This window comes from Cyrtonyx montezumae, unplaced genomic scaffold, assembly GCF_038088225.1.
Source record: "Cyrtonyx montezumae isolate F1298 unplaced genomic scaffold, pur_monq_1.0 scaffold_15, whole genome shotgun sequence".
Lineage (NCBI taxonomy): Eukaryota > Metazoa > Chordata > Aves > Galliformes > Odontophoridae > Cyrtonyx > Cyrtonyx montezumae.
Window position 1 is genome coordinate 5,599,911 of NW_027071881.1, and position 16,729 is coordinate 5,616,639.

The 16,729-nt window shown below is 38.8% G+C and overlaps 1 protein-coding gene across 1 annotated transcript; it reads right to left on the bottom strand.

The window, feature by feature from the left end:
- Nucleotides 1-1,395: 1,395 nt before the first annotated feature.
- NCBP3 (nuclear cap binding subunit 3) lies at nucleotides 1,396-16,688 on the bottom strand. The gene is made up of 13 exons (XM_065731818.1): nucleotides 16,522-16,688; nucleotides 14,849-14,914; nucleotides 14,011-14,116; nucleotides 12,938-13,063; nucleotides 10,701-10,829; nucleotides 8,484-8,557; nucleotides 7,443-7,551; nucleotides 6,626-6,725; nucleotides 6,201-6,307; nucleotides 4,954-5,239; nucleotides 4,015-4,172; nucleotides 2,796-2,960; nucleotides 1,396-2,711 (listed from the first exon to the last, which is right to left on the bottom strand). Exons 1-13 carry the CDS (start codon nucleotides 16,672-16,674, stop codon nucleotides 2,476-2,478), a joined length of 1,815 nt encoding a protein of 604 aa, XP_065587890.1. The 5' UTR covers nucleotides 16,675-16,688; the 3' UTR covers nucleotides 1,396-2,475.
- Between the last annotated feature and the right edge of the window lie 41 nt (nucleotides 16,689-16,729).

Sequence of the window (16,729 nt, forward strand, 5' to 3'; positions counted from 1 at the left end):
AGTGTATTTATGATTACATGGAAGTCAGACTTGGTGCTAATGGCTCTTCCTTGGATGCCAGCCACTGCCTACATCGCTTTTCTCATCCATACACCCACCAGATCAGCTATGCCTCTGCTCCCATTCCACCTTCCACGCCAGCAGCCCACCCCTCACCAGGCTCAAGTGATGGATATTTACCTGGAAACACAGTAGTTACAGCAACATGAAGAGCAGGCTGCAGCCTCCAGCACACTCAAGGATTCACACCACCACAGAAAGTCCCAACACACGGTTGATACCTACCTGCTCCTTTCAGGAAAAGGCAAGGTCATAACAGAGTCAAAGCAGTACCACAACGCAAAGGTGTACTGGGAAAAAGAGACTGGTTAAAAGAGTTTCATCCGGGTCCCAAGGAATGGGTAAGGTGTGATTTTAAAGCTGTGGGAGGGAAATTAATGAAAGCACACACTGAAATGAATTATTACAGCTATCAGACATTGCAGTCGTTTACTCTCAACAGCACTTTTTTTTTTTTATGAGCCATATTTATATATTCAGTACTTAAATATAAACTGCAAGGTGTCACAAAACAAGGAAAGAAGACGTGAAGCCCACACAGTCCCTGGCTTACATTTCTCATCACTGTACCTTTCACTTCACTCCTCATTTGACTTGCTGCTTACCCTTAATAAAGCAGTAAGAAAAGTTAACTGCAGATTTTCTACTTTTGTGAAACTTCAAACCTACTCCAACTTAGCAGAAAACCAACCAAGCAAAAAACACAAATAAAACAAAACATGGAACAAAGAGAGGAAGAGAGGAAAAAAATATGCTAAAAGGCAGACAGGGGAAGAGAGATTTACAGACATTTTGGACTGACAGAACCTGAGAAGTAGGGACAGAATCACAAAATGGTTGAGCATGGAAGGGACATCTGGAGGTCACCTGTCAACCCCTGCATGAACAGGGCCACCCAGAGCGTATCCAGGCAGCTTCTGACAGCTCCAAGGAGACTCCACAACCTGTGCACAGCCAGTGCTCCACCATCCAGAGAGTAAAGAAGTGCTTCCTGAAGTTCAGACAGAAACTCTTGTGTTCCAGTTTGTGCCTTCTGTGACTTATCCTAACGCTGGGCACCACTGAAAATAGCACAGCTCTCTCTTTGCATTCTCCCTTCAGGTATTTATATACAGTGATAAAATCCCCCCTATCCCTCCCCCCAAACATCCTCTTCACCAGGATGAACAGTCCTGAAGACAAAGCAAATGTCTTCACACTGTCAAAAACATAGCAGACCACGTTTTTTGCCACCTGTTCTGCTGAGCAGAACATGACGTGCTATCATTATTCCTCATTCAGAATTACTGGCAATCAGAAGTTATGCCACAGGCAACAAGAAGAAAAAATTGCAGCTGCACTCTGATCAAACTTTTATGTAGAGAGGATATGCAGGTAAAAAAAAAAAAAGCTGAATGTAACAAGTCAACCATGTGCACATCCACATGTACTATACAAGAACACTCAAAAATATTGACATAGGACAGTGATCCTATAGTTTTCCTTTTCTCTTTCAGTTATATATATGTATAGTTAAACAGCACATAGGAAAACATCACTATAGCTTTTTTTCACCATGGCCAACAGGAAATTTCCACAGATATAAAAAAAGTAAGTTTTTAAACGGTTAGATTTCTTCAACACATAAAACAGCTGAATGAGAGAAATATGATTTCTCAATTTGTAACTAGAAAAAAAAAAGGAAAAAAAAGGTAAGAAAAACCTTCAGGAATTTGCACAATTCTCTCAACCCTCCAGCTTTGCAGTCTGAAACACTGCAATCCTTGCTACAGCAGAACACACTACCACCCAAACCAATAAAGGAAATCTTTGAGAGCAGTGATGCTATATGGATACCGTATGAAACCTCAGTGTACTACAACATTTGATTTACATTCATTATTTTGGAGGAAGGGAATGTCACAGTCCCTCTATGCTTTATCCTTGCTGGCTGCTTACCCAGGAAGCATTATTGTTATTACTTTAAGATGAAAGGTGATGGTAAGTGCCAGAAGGGCAAGGCAATGGTGTTGACTGTGCAATGCCCCGTTCTTTGGATGAAGTGTGTAAAATATTTTGTTAAAAGATTCCATGTTAAAAATATTAAGAACAAAAAAGTCTTCTTAAAAATACAGAGTATTTCTCCCTCTTCTTTTAAATTCAGAATTTAGGGAAAAGTGTTTGGCTAGAATTAACTACAGGTTTGCTGTAATTAACATATATGACAACGCCCTACATAACACAGGGCCAACCACAGACTCCAGACAAACATGAATGCTTTAGGTTTCAAGTGGCATATGCATCTCTGTTTTTGTATAAAAGGAACTGACACATTTCTGGAACCTTCACTGCAGAGTCTTTGCCAGTGTTCAGCTTTTGGGCAAAAGAAATCTTGCCACACTGCAGAGTCACAACCTTGAGGATCAAAATGTAAAATCATGATTCAGTATCTGATCCAGAACTGCTTTCTCGGCTGATTTCAATTTGTAGAGATGGTAAATTATCCAATCGACTCTTTTTTTGTCGAGACTCCTCTTTTTCCTTAATGAGAGCACCCCAAACCCGTTGGAGTTCTGAATCATCTTCCTCAGGAGCTGCCACGGAGTTTTCAGGTTTATCTGAAGTCTTTTCTTGGGTCTTCAGGGCAGACCCTAATCGGGTCCATAAATTACCTAATTAGATGAAAAACAAGCACTTTTAAAAATAGCAGGAACATACTGCATTTCTTTAAACTTGCACTGCACCACAAAACCAACCTGATTTCTTCTCTCTGGTGTCAGAGTAGAGGCCTTTTACATCCTGCTTGGGGATTCCTAGCCGGCTGTGTACATCTGATATTGGTTCCCTGCGAGGAGCAGAGATACTGCTTGGAGGTTTAACTTCTGGAGAATGTGGTCTTTTTCCCAGTCGTTGCCGCACATCTAGGGATATTTTCAGTGATTAAAACAACAAAAATCGCATTACATTTACTTTAGTTCTGACAGTTAATTTGATGCTCATCACACACTTCATAGAAATCAGAACGAGACAAATGCTCTTATCTTTTCTATATTCTTTTCATTAAGTCCCTCATATTCAGATTTTAGTCTTGACAAGGCTTGCAATAAAATGTTATCCAGATTTCACTGTTCTTTGACAATACATTCTGTATTTAATGTTTCAGGTTATATTTTGTCCAGATGACAAAAAAACTAGCAGTTATTCCATGGCTTGTTGCATTTGTTTAGCAGCCCAGCAAATATGTATCCAGCATGAGGTATGACTCTAAGATAACTGTTATACCTTTGGCTTTAATTTTTCAGATTATAGACACTCTGCCCTGGAGTTGTAGTATCTGTTAATATATTACAGAATAAAATGGAAATAAGAATACACAAATGCTAAATATACTGACACTTAACCCATGATCAGACAGATAGTATCCAGAGAATTATCTGTGTCAGAAATAGCTGAAATTACACATGCCTGCATCTAAAAAAGCAAGTCAATTAACATAAAATAAAAACTGCTATTTGAAAAAATACTTCCAAACACACATATATACATGTATAGACATATATGTTTCCATATAGTAATATTTCATATAGTTAATGCCTCAAGTTTCAGTTGAGTTTCAAGCCTTCAAGTTTCATGAGCTCCCCCCCAGTATAGGTTCCCATGTCATACAGAATCTGCCTCAGTGAGTAAGCAAATCAAAACAGACAAAGTGTGTGTGTGGGGAGGGTATAGATGCAGGCAAAGAAATTAGATAAAAGCAAATGCCACTCTTTCACTTAAATGTACTTTACTTTTCCCCCAAAGCAATCTCTAACTCTGCCTCTTAGTGAGCAAAAATTAACCATACGAATGCAGAAACTGCTGCTGAACTGGATTTCCTCACGTTTGTAAGTTGCATTGGAGGACTGATGTGAAATGAGTACATCAATTATTAATATGACAGTCATAAATCTGCACAGAGTAAGAGTTTCAAATTACCTGATTTTACAATGCTGTTTGGCTGGCGCAGCCCATTATTATTCTGACGTTTTTCTTCTAACAGTAGTCTTACATCTACAACTTTGTCTGATAATCCTTTACTGCCAATTCTGTTTTTCACATTACTGCTTGCTATGCTATCTGCTCGCATGGAATTCCTGAATAAAACAATAATAAAGTCCTTTAAACAAAATGCAAACCAGTATACGTCTCAAATCTTGTGTGTAAAATTATAAAAACAGTGTTATTAGGATTGCACTACTGAGAAACAGAGGTAAAAAGCAAACAAAAAGAACCAGCAATGTTACTTATATGAGCATGTCTTTCAGTCGGAATCCAAAGTCTAACTTTGATCACATGAACTCCTCAATATCTGTTACAAGGCAGACATCAAGCTTGTCTCTGTAAGGCTGTGCCCTCTGGGTCAAAATTGAAAGCAAATGAATAACCTCAGAATTGGTAAAAGATCTGACATTATAATGAATTGTTATAATGAATCGTTATGACTCATACCACCAAAGGGATATATTTTAAAATTATTTTGATTGTCTACAATACATGTAGTTAACAGGTTCACAATGAACATAAATTACTTTTCTTCATCTACACCTGAGGTTGGCTGGCCTACCTATGAAATGCAAGAACTTAAGTTTTGCTTGCTTGCTTACTTCCCCACTGATTCCACTTTGAGCTTTATTATCATCTTGATGCTGGGTTACAGAAATCTACCAAGGAAGCAGTGTTTTAAAAATGTTAATTGGAAAGAAAAGACTGATATAGGCTTTTCTTTATTCTGCATTTCACCTCTAAAATGTCAACTGCAAAATAACGTTAAGAATTGAAATAGCAGCTTCAACAGTATGCCTTTAAGCTTGAGGGCACTGTCACCGATTACATTTAAAATGCCTTGTCACTGTTTAAAGAATAAGAAACCTTTACCTAATATTTTTCAGTTGTGATTCCACTTCATCTGCATACATTGTCATTTTCATGCTCTTTTTGGGAGAGGGGGTTGATATCATTTTCAGTTCAAGATCATAGTCCATTTCATCAGAATCAGATGCGCTCGCACTTGATCGTCTCGCCGTACCGCGGTCACGGGACTGTTTTAAAGGTTGTAGATCATCACGGTACTCTACAACAACTCTGTCATCTTCATCCATATCCTGAACTTCTTCCTCCTCCTCTTCCTCCTCAATAGGCTCCTCAGGAACATTTACCAAGCCTGTAGCAAAACAAACTTATTCTGAGAAACTTTATCATTTATTATAGATAAGAACAAGGCAGAAAATTATTATTGTAAAGAAATGAAGCAATAGAAGTGAGTCTTTGTAGAAATAACTATTCAAGGCTAAAAAGGGAATATTTTGAAAAATATTCTAAGAGGAATCTATACTACAGAATAATCTAAGAGGGATTGCTACAGGATAAAAAAACCCCATTGTGTTCCACTATCTCAGAATACTGCTCAAGCACGTAGCTGGACTCAACATAGAAGGTATAACTGCCTGCTGTTGCAGGGCAGTTCATACTTCCTCAACTAAACAATTTCTATGATTTTGCAGGGCTTAATGTGACAACTGCTGGCTCACGAGAATCCTCTCAACTCCTGTAAGTAGTAATGCCAAAAAGAATGCATCCATCATCAGTACAAATTCATCACAGTGATTTAAATGTAACTTAAGTACGTGCAGTACGCAAACTTTATTTCATAAGGCAGCAAAGATTTTTTACCCCAATTATTTTTCTAACGCACATCCCCCTACCTTAGGGAGCAGATGAAGTCTAATTAAAAAGTATTTCCTAATCTTGATCATTCCATATCAACAGCTTGTTTTATCATACAGAAGAAGAACTGAAATAGCAAGTAAAGGAAACTGAAGTTTAGAAGTATTTATCCCTTCTCTTTGCCCCTGATGCTGTTGCCTCCATGTCCAGGATTTCATGTTACATTAGTTTTTTAGAAAAGCAGCAGATATTTTGGTAAGGCAAAGAGCAGCACAAAGGTTTTGCTTTAACATTTCTTGGAAACCTTTCATTTGCAATTTAATAATGGGTTATTTTTTTGAAGTACACCTCACTTGCATGTACTGAATGATATTAGACAAGACAGGATTCAAGGTCCTTTCCAGCCCTCCACTTCCCCAGTTACACTCGTACAGGTCTGACATACTGTCAGCAATTACCTGAATGACGATGTTTGTAAGGAGGAGTCAAACCAACATCATCCCCAATAAGTGTCCTTTTCTTTATCACATCCCGATGGATTCGACGTGAATGGTATCTTCGTTTCCTGAAACACCATATCACAAAAAAAACCCCTGAGCTGTAATCAATCCTGGATTAAGCATTTGTGATTATCACTCACTTTAATAACAGACAAATGCATTTACGCCAGAGACCTGTTCTGCTTGCGTGTTCTGAATACAAAACTTTTTACTTTCACAACAAAATATTCCCCTAGCAAATATATATCATCACTTTGCAAAAACATTATTCACCCTTCAGAAGTATCTACAGAGACCAAAAGGAAAAAAAAAAATCTACAACACTTCTGAACCACCTTGTCTGAATATCTACAGCATTCCAAGTCCTCCACTCCTGCACTCACCAAGAATTACTAAGAATCCCCTTCATGCCTCCATAATTTGGATTGCCATACTTCATGTAATACTGGCTTCTCCTTGCAGCTCCCAGTTCTTTTTTGTCATCTGATAAAACAAACAAACATTAAAGGAATATTTCCTTTCCTCATAAAATATACCTCACTAGCATCCAGTCAGACACAGAGAGAGTGAAAGGAAGGCTATTTCTTACAGATCCATATCATTTCAATTTCCTTCCTGAATGATACAATTTTGCTGACAACTCAACTGAAATTTCTCCTACCAGCACAGTTTTTTTTGTGCCCAATACTAAGGAGACTCTGAGTTTCTGCATATCAGCTTAAAGGAGCATTACATCCCACTGCAACTGCTGGAGGCTATACTTACCTTATTCCTGACCTTTCTTTTCTTTATGGATCTTTCACCTTCCACACGGCCCAGAAATTATACGCATTTTCATTTTATTCATAAATATAATTTAATATCTCAACTGTATTAAGCAGCAATTTCCATCAAAACCTCATAAACATCTCAAATGATTTTCATATTTATAAAATGTAATATTTACCTCTGTTGAGAAGTGTGTTATAAAACCTATTCTATGGTATTGGGAAGAATGCCCTGAACCCAAGATAATATTTTAGGTACAATAATCTTCAGACAACATGAACTAGATTTAATTCACACATTAAATGTGTAATAATTAGCAAAAAAACTAACAATTTTGCATATAAAAATTAGGTACTTCAGGTAATTAATTAGTCAACAAATAAAACTGCAACAAGCAACTAATTCATTATGCTTGTTAAGCTGTTCATTTACCTTTAGTAGCAAATCTCATGAATAGCTTGTTTCCTTTAGCCAGTTTATTGGCAGGGCGAAGATCATTACGCAGGAGAGAATCCTCTTCTACCTGGGTGAGGGCATCCAACTTTGGGGGCAAAAAAGGTATTTTGGACTCAAAAATAAAATTACTTCTGAATGAAAATGGACTGCTTGCAGAGAAGCAATCCCCTGGTTATTAAGTAATTTACTTCTCAAATTCTGTTCAGACTAACTCTACTTCTTTCTTGACAAATCTCTTAAGTATTTTTAAAATCCTTTGACAAAAGGTTTAAAATATCTTTCTCTCTTCCTTCATAATATTTTTTTTCAGATTGTTAAATGAAATAAATTTTCAAATAAAACTACAGTATGACTGAAATTAAGAAAATAAATTAACTTGGACACTGAAAAAGAACAAATTCATTTCTTTTGTTTGTTTGTTTCATCTGCAAGTGGTTTAACCAATGGGTTCTCCTGCCCTCACACAGTGACTTACAGGCATTATTTTTTATTTATAACTGCTTTCTATAAGCTAAAATTCAGATTTCCATCACCTGGGTGAGTGTTCACTGAGCCATTCCTAAAGCAAATACTCATTACACCCATTAGATGTATTCAAACAGTGAAGATTAAACTACTTAGAAAACATCAACATGTATGCTGATGCACACACAAAGCTATGGGCAGCCTAAATCCCCTTTTTTTTTCCACTTTACACACTACCTTCTATACTGAAAGACTGCTGCCTTTCACTATTTTTCTTTCATTGTCTCCTGTCAACAGGATAGAGCAGCCAGCCTAGCTCTTATGTGCTGGCTGCCCTATCAGTCTTCAAAATTTACGTTCACAAAGCACTTTTATGAAGCTACTCTCACCAGCAGCATGTCTGCACTTCCTGTCATTTCCCCATCTAATTTACTTTGATAATTAAATTGTGAATTATGAGCATATATGGTAAAAACTATAATGTTACTAATACTTTACATCAGTGAGGGCAAAACTTCCATAATGAGGTTTTCATTTTCTTTCTATACTGACCTCAATGTCACTTGGATTCTCGTCCTCAACCTCTCCTTCTTCTGTCTCCTCATCAGAACTTTCCTCCTGTTTTTCTGAAGAGGAAAATAATTGGGAAAAGAAATCTAGATTTTAATGCTCCAGTTCATTTAAATATTATTATCTACAGTCTCTGAAATCAAACTGATGGTGTTATCCATTCTTCTGCGCAACCTAGAGAGTAATCAAAACAAGTGAACGCCTACAGAAATCTGACGCACACAAATGAGCACAGAATAACATAAACTACACAGACTCTGTACAGGTAAGTGCCTGAGGTAGCACGCATGGATTATCAGTTTACTTATCTGAAAGCAAATGAAATTGCACTGCAATTTTAGAGTATGACAGAGATCAGCAAGAGATGGAATGCAAAAGGCATACCAAAGCCTGTTTCCTACTGCCTCCCTTCCAAATGCTGTAAGTACCTGCAGGTATCCAATATTCACAGCGTGAAAAAGGTTACTACTCAAAAGCTTACATCTTCCAGGAGATCTGGAAAATCCCAGTGACTTAGTTCTGAAGTGACATAGCTAATGGAAGAGTACACACTTCCAGAACTATGCATACTACAAGCTGCCTGCACAGGTTTTTCAGGTTTTCTTTTGTTGGTTTTTTGTGGGTTTTTTTTTAGTTCATGGGAAGAAAATTGTTATTGGAATTTTTTTTGAGCCTTCTAAAATAGACATACGACTGAAAAAACTCTCTTCTGTATTTCACAGCTCCTTATCTTCAATCTCCTCAGACTGGACTTGACAACCTCTAACAGGGAGCCATGGCTGTTCAAAAAAATTTGACAACTACACCCAAGTTCAAAGAAAAAAGTAAACACAATTAACCAATCTGACTCCAAAGAGAGAACTTCAATAGACAAACTGGCCAAAATCAAATGTTAATTGACTTCTATTGGAGATAGCCTGCAAATATTTTTTTCATATTAGCTTCTCACTGTAAAGACCAGTCTCCTGCAACCCTCAATGTCTAGATAGACCTCAAGCTCTTACCTAGAAAAGAAACGTAACTAAGCCAGATTACTTCAGCATATCTGAATGCACCTCACAACTTAGCATGTAATCCGCACAGCTCATACTCCATCCAACATCCCACCTTTCCAGCTCAACAGGTGAATAAGTTTACATAGGAGGAATTTAGATGACATGATTTTGATGATGTAATATGTACACTGTAACCAACAAGATTAATATACATATCTTTATGCTTTGTTTAAACAAAACATTCACTAATCTCCAAAAAACTTTGTAACAAATCTTACTTGAAGCATTATCAATATTTTAGTCACATGAATGGCAGAGGAGTCACTGCATTGTAGAGAAAAGCAACAAGAAGAAAAGGGAATGAGTTAGAAGCATCCACAAGTTTAAAGCCCAAATTTTATAAAAAAGCTTTTCATAGAACTGTGAATACAAAATAGAGAGACTGTCCATTTGCATTTTGTTCAAATGCACGTTTAAGCAAAATCTGAGAAGAGTTCATAAATAAAACACCCCCCTTCACTTTGTACTCTTCAGGACAGTACTTTCAAACAATTTATCACCTTGGTCTGACTCTTAATTTACACCTCTAGAATGAATTTACAACTAAGGCATTCAGATACCAAATTCATCACAACTCTGAGCTGTACGTTGGCTGCTTTGCTCTTTTATAACTGACCTTTCAGAGCACTACTGTCTTGAAAGTAAAGCAGTCAAATTTAGACATGATATACACAGCACTGAGGTGATGCATTAATACAGCAGTGCGAATGGTGCATGTGAATGATGGCGTGGGATCAAACCAAGGAATAAACCATGGTATTTCAAAAGCAGGACATTTTCTTACACCTGCTATTTTCCATAGTTAAAGTATCCATCCTCCCACTGCCTTTGCATACACAGAACACAGATATATTTCTGTGCAACGTGTGCCACTATAAATACTAGATCTGAACTTGACCTTGCGTCTAACATGCTTGGTATCCACCAAATTACTGCTTTTGGTCTAGCTCCAACCCACCTTTTAAGAAGTAGTTTCTTCAAAAGGTTTCCAAGATGAAAGCCTTTTTTAAAGTGGCAGAATACATTTACCTGAAACTATATGATAGAAGCTCCTTCAGTAATTTAGATTACGCAGTACCCAAGCACAAGTTTAAACTTTAATTGATTTAATTAGATAACATCTGTATATGCATATCTCACCTACCTTTCTTGCTTTTTTCAGCTGTCTTCTCTTCATTGTTTTCTCTGCCTTTTGGTTTCTCTTGATCAGGAAAGGAACTCATGTTTATTAGAGCCCGTGTTGCTGTTACTTCATCAAGCCAGACCACATTGCCTATGATATATAGATAGAAACATATACAAAAATAAAATGCAGTTTGTGTAAACAAGTAGTTACATGCACTGCCTTACTGGAGGGAAACTGCAAACAGAAGTTCAGAAATATTCTTATAACATGACATGACTAAAATGTAATCAGATACACCCCTTGTAAGGGAATTCCTATTCTTTAACTCTTGCTCACCTGGGGGACACACAGCTTTCATCTTGTTACAAAAACACACAACTGATCATAACCAAACCCACCAAAACACATAACCACACACACACACACACATATATGTTAGAGCAAAAAACATTACAATACTGAACGAGGGCTATTGCAAAGAATATCCAGACAGTAATTTCTATGTCTGGCTACTGATTTTTTATTCACGTATGCCTACCTGCTCTTGACATCTCCAGATTTTCAAAGCCTTTCTCATTTTATGTTCACCAGTTTGAAATACAGAGCAGTCTAAATTCACTTTTGAAGCAAGACATGTTGAGATGCAATTCAGTTGGGAACGTTACGTGTTTTGTCACGCTGTGACACAAATATGTGCTGAAAAGTCAATGCTTTTTTCCTCATATTTTCACCAAAAATAGTTTTCATAACAATGCCCGTTGCATCCAGGTGCAACAATGCACCATTATACTCATGTACTGGGATGCAAACCCAAACACAGCACGGAGCCTGATCACTGAAATGGATGCGTTTTAACTACAAATGAGTAAAGCACCACTACAGCTCTGAAGTTCTCACTTTTGGACTGCAAGTTCATTCCAGTTTCATGCTAAATTCACTCGGGCAACATTTAAGAAAAGGGATAATGAAATAATCTTCTAAATGCAGATATAAAGTTTAACCTGTGCACTTGGCTGGCACCATCACGGGTTCATCTAGCAGCTCTTTACTGCATATGACTACCCAGGGCTCACTGTATTTCAAATGTTCTGTCAGCTTGTGGCAGCGTACCAAGTTGTAAGGTATAGGGACTTCAAAGCTACTTTTACTTAGAGTACACCGTATCTTTTGTCTTGCAGTTGAACACAATCCCTTCACAGTCATGCCAGGGAACCATGCTATCAACCTGCAGAATTCAGCCATGCTGCTAAAGAAAACAGTTCCAACTTCTCTTTCCCATTGTTTAATTTACAGGATTTCTAGCCACCAGACACTCGTAGAGCTCCAGTTCCATGACGCAGTCCCAGCTGTAGCAAACAGCTCTTGTACAGTCTTTAGTATCACTGAGGAAAGCATGACTGTCAACAACCTTTTATCTTTCTGGCAATCTCACTGCATGCATACTCCTCACAACAGCCTTGCTATGTGAATTTGCATTCCCTTTCCGATCAATGCCTGCCTCATTCATCAGCCACCTTCCTCCACCCACTAAGTCCTCCCTAAGAAGGAACTAAACAAATTTAGCAACAAGTCTGCTCCCTCCCAGCACGAAACTGTAACAACCTCTCTAGGTACATACAGTTAATTCATTTCCTCTCAGGACCCCATCCTCTGTGACACTTACAAGAAGATGCAGTATTTGTGCCAAAATGTAAGCAAAATCGCATTGTAGACCATTTTTTCCCACTTCAGAACTGGCAAGCTACTTTATGTTGTCCGTTTCTGGTAATTTCAGTTTGTTAACAAAAGGTTGCTCATCATGTTTTCTTTGTTTCATTTTCTAAGAGCCACATAACTGGTGCATAGAGAAGCAAGTTATCTTCCCTCTTCAGCGCTCCTAACTATATTAATTAGACCACCACATTTTGAACAATTCCACTTTAACTTGTAATGAATTCAATTCACAGTCTGCAAAAAAGACTCTCCTTTCTTGACAGTCTGATCACTGGCCATGCTCCTAGCTACCAATGTATTTATTTCAGTCTCCTTCAATGTCAGTAATGGTAAGCAATTTAGGTCATTTTTAAATCATTTTCTTTCTAAATACTCATTCAGACAGTGGGTTTGATTTTTACCACATGCTATTAATTCTTTCCTTCTAAATCTCTTTTGGCTAAGGTTAATGAAAGAGAAACAGACAAAGCCACAAAGACATCTAAGGTACAGCTACTACTGATATCAAAGATTAAGAACGACAAAAAATTCCATTTACTTACATGAAGTATCATCTAACCACTCAATATGAGCAGGAGGATACTCTTTGAAATAGGCAAAGATATCCTGTGTACTCATTTCATCCACCCCACAAATGTAAATTGTGTCCAGTCTCACTTTAGGAATTGCTATAATGAGGAAGAGAGATAAAACTGACACTCATTTCTACAAAGCAAGCTTTTATGTTCATAATATACAGATTTATAAAGCAAACGTTTAAAATAAGCAAAAGGGAAAACAACCATAACAAGGCATGACGTACACCATGCTACAATACTAGAACTTGAGTTATTCCACACTGTAAAACGTTAACTAGGAATTAAAAAGAAAGGTGGTTGTAACACTGCAAGCACTGGGAACTGCAGCTACTGAAAAGCATCAAGCTGCCTTACAGACGTTCTTTTTTTTTCCCTTTCTTTTCTTTAAAATGCTATTGAAGTACTTCCACTAAGCACCAAAGAGACATAACACAAACGAGGCCCATAACCAGGACACAGTACAAGTTTTGCACACATCTCATGGATAGATTTTACAGGCCTCAGCTCAGTTGGTCCAAGCTGCCAGCTGGACAAAGGCCTTGGGAACTAACTGCATGCCAGAAATGCCAATCTGTTGTGCGTGCACATCTCTCAGATTGTCTGCTCATACTCCAGCACGTCCAGCTTGCCATCTTACAGCACGTGTGCCATCACTCATGAAATCTGATCTTTCTATTCACAGGACACAAAGTCCTAAGCTCACATACAAACAGTGCCTAAGGCCTTTGCAAGGATTTTAAATATTCTAAAAGCAGCACTGGTGCAGAAGACAGATCTTGGACACATAGCATTAAGTGCCACTGCTGAATAAAATAAAAAACGTTTTCTTTTCTGGTGTCAGATGTATTATTATAAAGTAGTTTAAAAAGTAATTATGTTAAAATAAAATTGCTTTTGAAAAAATGTGATTTCTCTTAAGAATTATCTGGGAAAAACCTTGGGAGACGTAGGAAATAATATAGTATAAATCAAGTAAAGGAATTGTGAGGAAGAAAATAAAGGGATCTTTCCTTCTTGATTGTTGAACAAACTCATACCTTTCTTCATCATGTCCCGATCCAGAGCTACGTTTCTTTGGGCAAGATTCACTTCAGCTCGAAAATGAAAGCGCTTTGCTCTTTGTTCCTTTTTCTCAATTGCTTCCTGCAAAAAGCAAAACGATGCAGTCAAAACAGGAATCAGGACAGCCATCCCAGAAAGTGACACCAAAGGATAACTGGTTATTTCAAATACAATTGACCAAGCAGCAACAATCTATATTAATAATTCTGTTATTTCTGAAGAGATCTGTATGTTTCAGAACACAAAAAGAATTCACTGAAACCTTACTGTGCCATTTTAATTACTTTTAATGCAAGTCTGGCAAAATAATGAGGATCAAAACACATGGAAAATGAGCTATTCTGAACCCATGCTCAACTTCCACAATGGAACAGTAAGATTATTTTTCCTTCTTAACAAATGTACAGGCACTGCACTCAAAAAAAAAAAAAAAATTAAAAAAATACCTGCCTTAAAATAAGCACTTTCTCCACCTGGGAAATTCATCTTTTAAAAATACTGAAATACTGTTACTCATAAAAGAGAAAAGTTACTTGTATCAAAGGGCAATACTTGTTTTGCAATACTGAGTAGCATCAACGACATAGCAAAACAAACATTGTCAGGTTTTGGACGCAAATTCTGCTACTTAAAAATTACAAGAGAGAACCTACCTGGATGTGGATCACAACCAACATCCAGAGAATTCTCTAGTTACTGAAAATAATGTTTTCATAAGGGCAAGCTTCCGTGCCTCTCAGAAAGAAATCAAGCGTTTCCTCTTTCCTGTAGCAATAATTAAAACACTTCAAGGAACCACAGGACCAAAATTACCTTGGATGTTACATCTATTCCAGTAATGAAACTTCCAGCTTTGTTTTCGTACCTCCTACTAGTGTCCTGAAACAAAGCAAAACAACAATGAAATCTCAGTGAACGCTGTCAGTGACATAACTGCCACACTAAAACAGATCTGGCCTACCAGAATACCATCCTCTTCCCCTTGACTCCTTACTCCAAGTGACACATCTCTACACGGACAGATACACAAGCACTTAACTTCCCTTACATCAATCCAAGCTAAAGCATATCAAGTGAACCAAAATTCCTCTTCTACAAGGACTCTGTGCTTTTGCAATATTTAATCCCTGTACCTGTGGCTGCTTTTTACTTCATCTCAGCAATACAGCAGAAGTCATTTAACACCTTTCCTTAATAATTTTTGCAATTTTGGTTTCAGGTGTACTTTTCTTGTAGAACACAAACAGATTTAACAGTGATGTTATAAAGACAGGCGACTCCTGAAATTTACCATTTTCAGTTTCGAGGAAAGCCCCATCAAACCATTTCCACAATTCAGGGAGGGTCTTTCACTTCTATTTTTTATCATTATTTTAAAGCCAGCTTCCAGAAACAGCAATAGAGAACATCACTGCTTTGATACAGAACTACAGAGAGAAATATAAACTAATGAGAACAAATATTGCCAATGATGACAAACAAACAAACATAACACTCATTTCCACCAATCCAGACTGCTGAAATCTAAGCCTGCAGTGAACAACACAAACCCTGGAGCAGTGACCCAGCTCTGTCCCTTCTGCTGTTTGCAGGTTTAAAGACAGCACTGCTTCATTCTGATACCATCAGAACCGTCTCCCAGAGAAGGTTTGCTGCCTGAGGAACATGTTTTGCCTTGCTCTCTCTAAGGATAAACGTGATGTTTATACTTGCACTCTGTTAATTATTTGGCTAAAGGACTTTTTCTAGGAAGTAGGTCAGTCTCAGAAAACAGTCTCACACCGAGCCTGACAGCTTTTCTCAGTATCAAACTTCCCTTAAAGTTGCAGATATTAAAAGATACAGGCAGAGCAAAATAAACATGCTATTTTTTCAGTGGGAAAAAAAACCAACGAGAATACCACCTTGTGACGGAGCACAAGGACGTGCATACAGCAGGCTGCTGTCTCTTAGGCCACGTATTTGGTAGAAGCTGAAGCATGTTGGTCAACCAGCTAATTAGAGATTAGGTTCTCAAGCATTTTTCCACACGCGTTTTCAGAACAAGAGCCTGCTTAGGAGTTGAGATCAACTCCGACCCACTTTCACGCGTTCATCCTGACCGTACCTGAACTTCACTGAGGACAATGAGTTAAAAAATGAACAAGAGAACAAGAAAAAATCCTCAAAGCCCACACTGCCGGCGCCTCCCGCTCGCATCCCCACTCTCCTCGGCCGTTACCCCCCGCGCTCATCACATCAGGTGCCCACCCTCCACTCCCCATATCCCCACAGCCCCCCCCCCACATCCTTCCCTTTCCCCCCTTCTCTCCCCCACCCCTTCAGGAACCACCCAGCCTCCCCCCCTCCCCCCACCACGTCCCCCCACCACCCCGCGGTCCCCTGCTCCCCCACAGGAACGCCCCGGTGCCCTCAGGGCCGCCCCTACGTACCCTGCCCCCCCTCAGGAGTCGGTCCCTCCTTCGCTCCCCCTGCCCGTCCCTCACCGGGATGAGCTCCCGGAGCGAACGCCTCACGGGGATGGTCTCCAGCTCTCCTTCTTCCACCTCCATCGGCTCAGGCTCCGGGCCGCGGGGTTCTGCCGCAGTCGCCGCTGCCTCCGCCTTCACCGAGATCCGCAGGCCCCGCACGGCCGCCATAGCTCCCCGAGCCCGCCCTCCGCCCGGCCAACGAGACGGCCCCGCCGCGGTGTAG

Excerpts from the sequence above, each read along its gene's own strand:
- NCBP3 (XM_065731818.1), bottom strand. The coding sequence starts at position 16,674 with ATGGCGGCCGTGCGGGGCCTGCGGATCTCGGTGAAGGCGGAGGCAGCG. Across the intron at positions 5,240-6,200 it reads TTACAAACATCGTCATTCAG|GCTTGGTAAATGTTCCTGAG; the intron begins GTAATTGCTGAC and ends GTTTTGCTACAG. Across the intron at positions 2,712-2,795 it reads CACCAGAGAGAAGAAATCAG|GTAATTTATGGACCCGATTA; the intron begins GTTGGTTTTGTG and ends TCATCTAATTAG.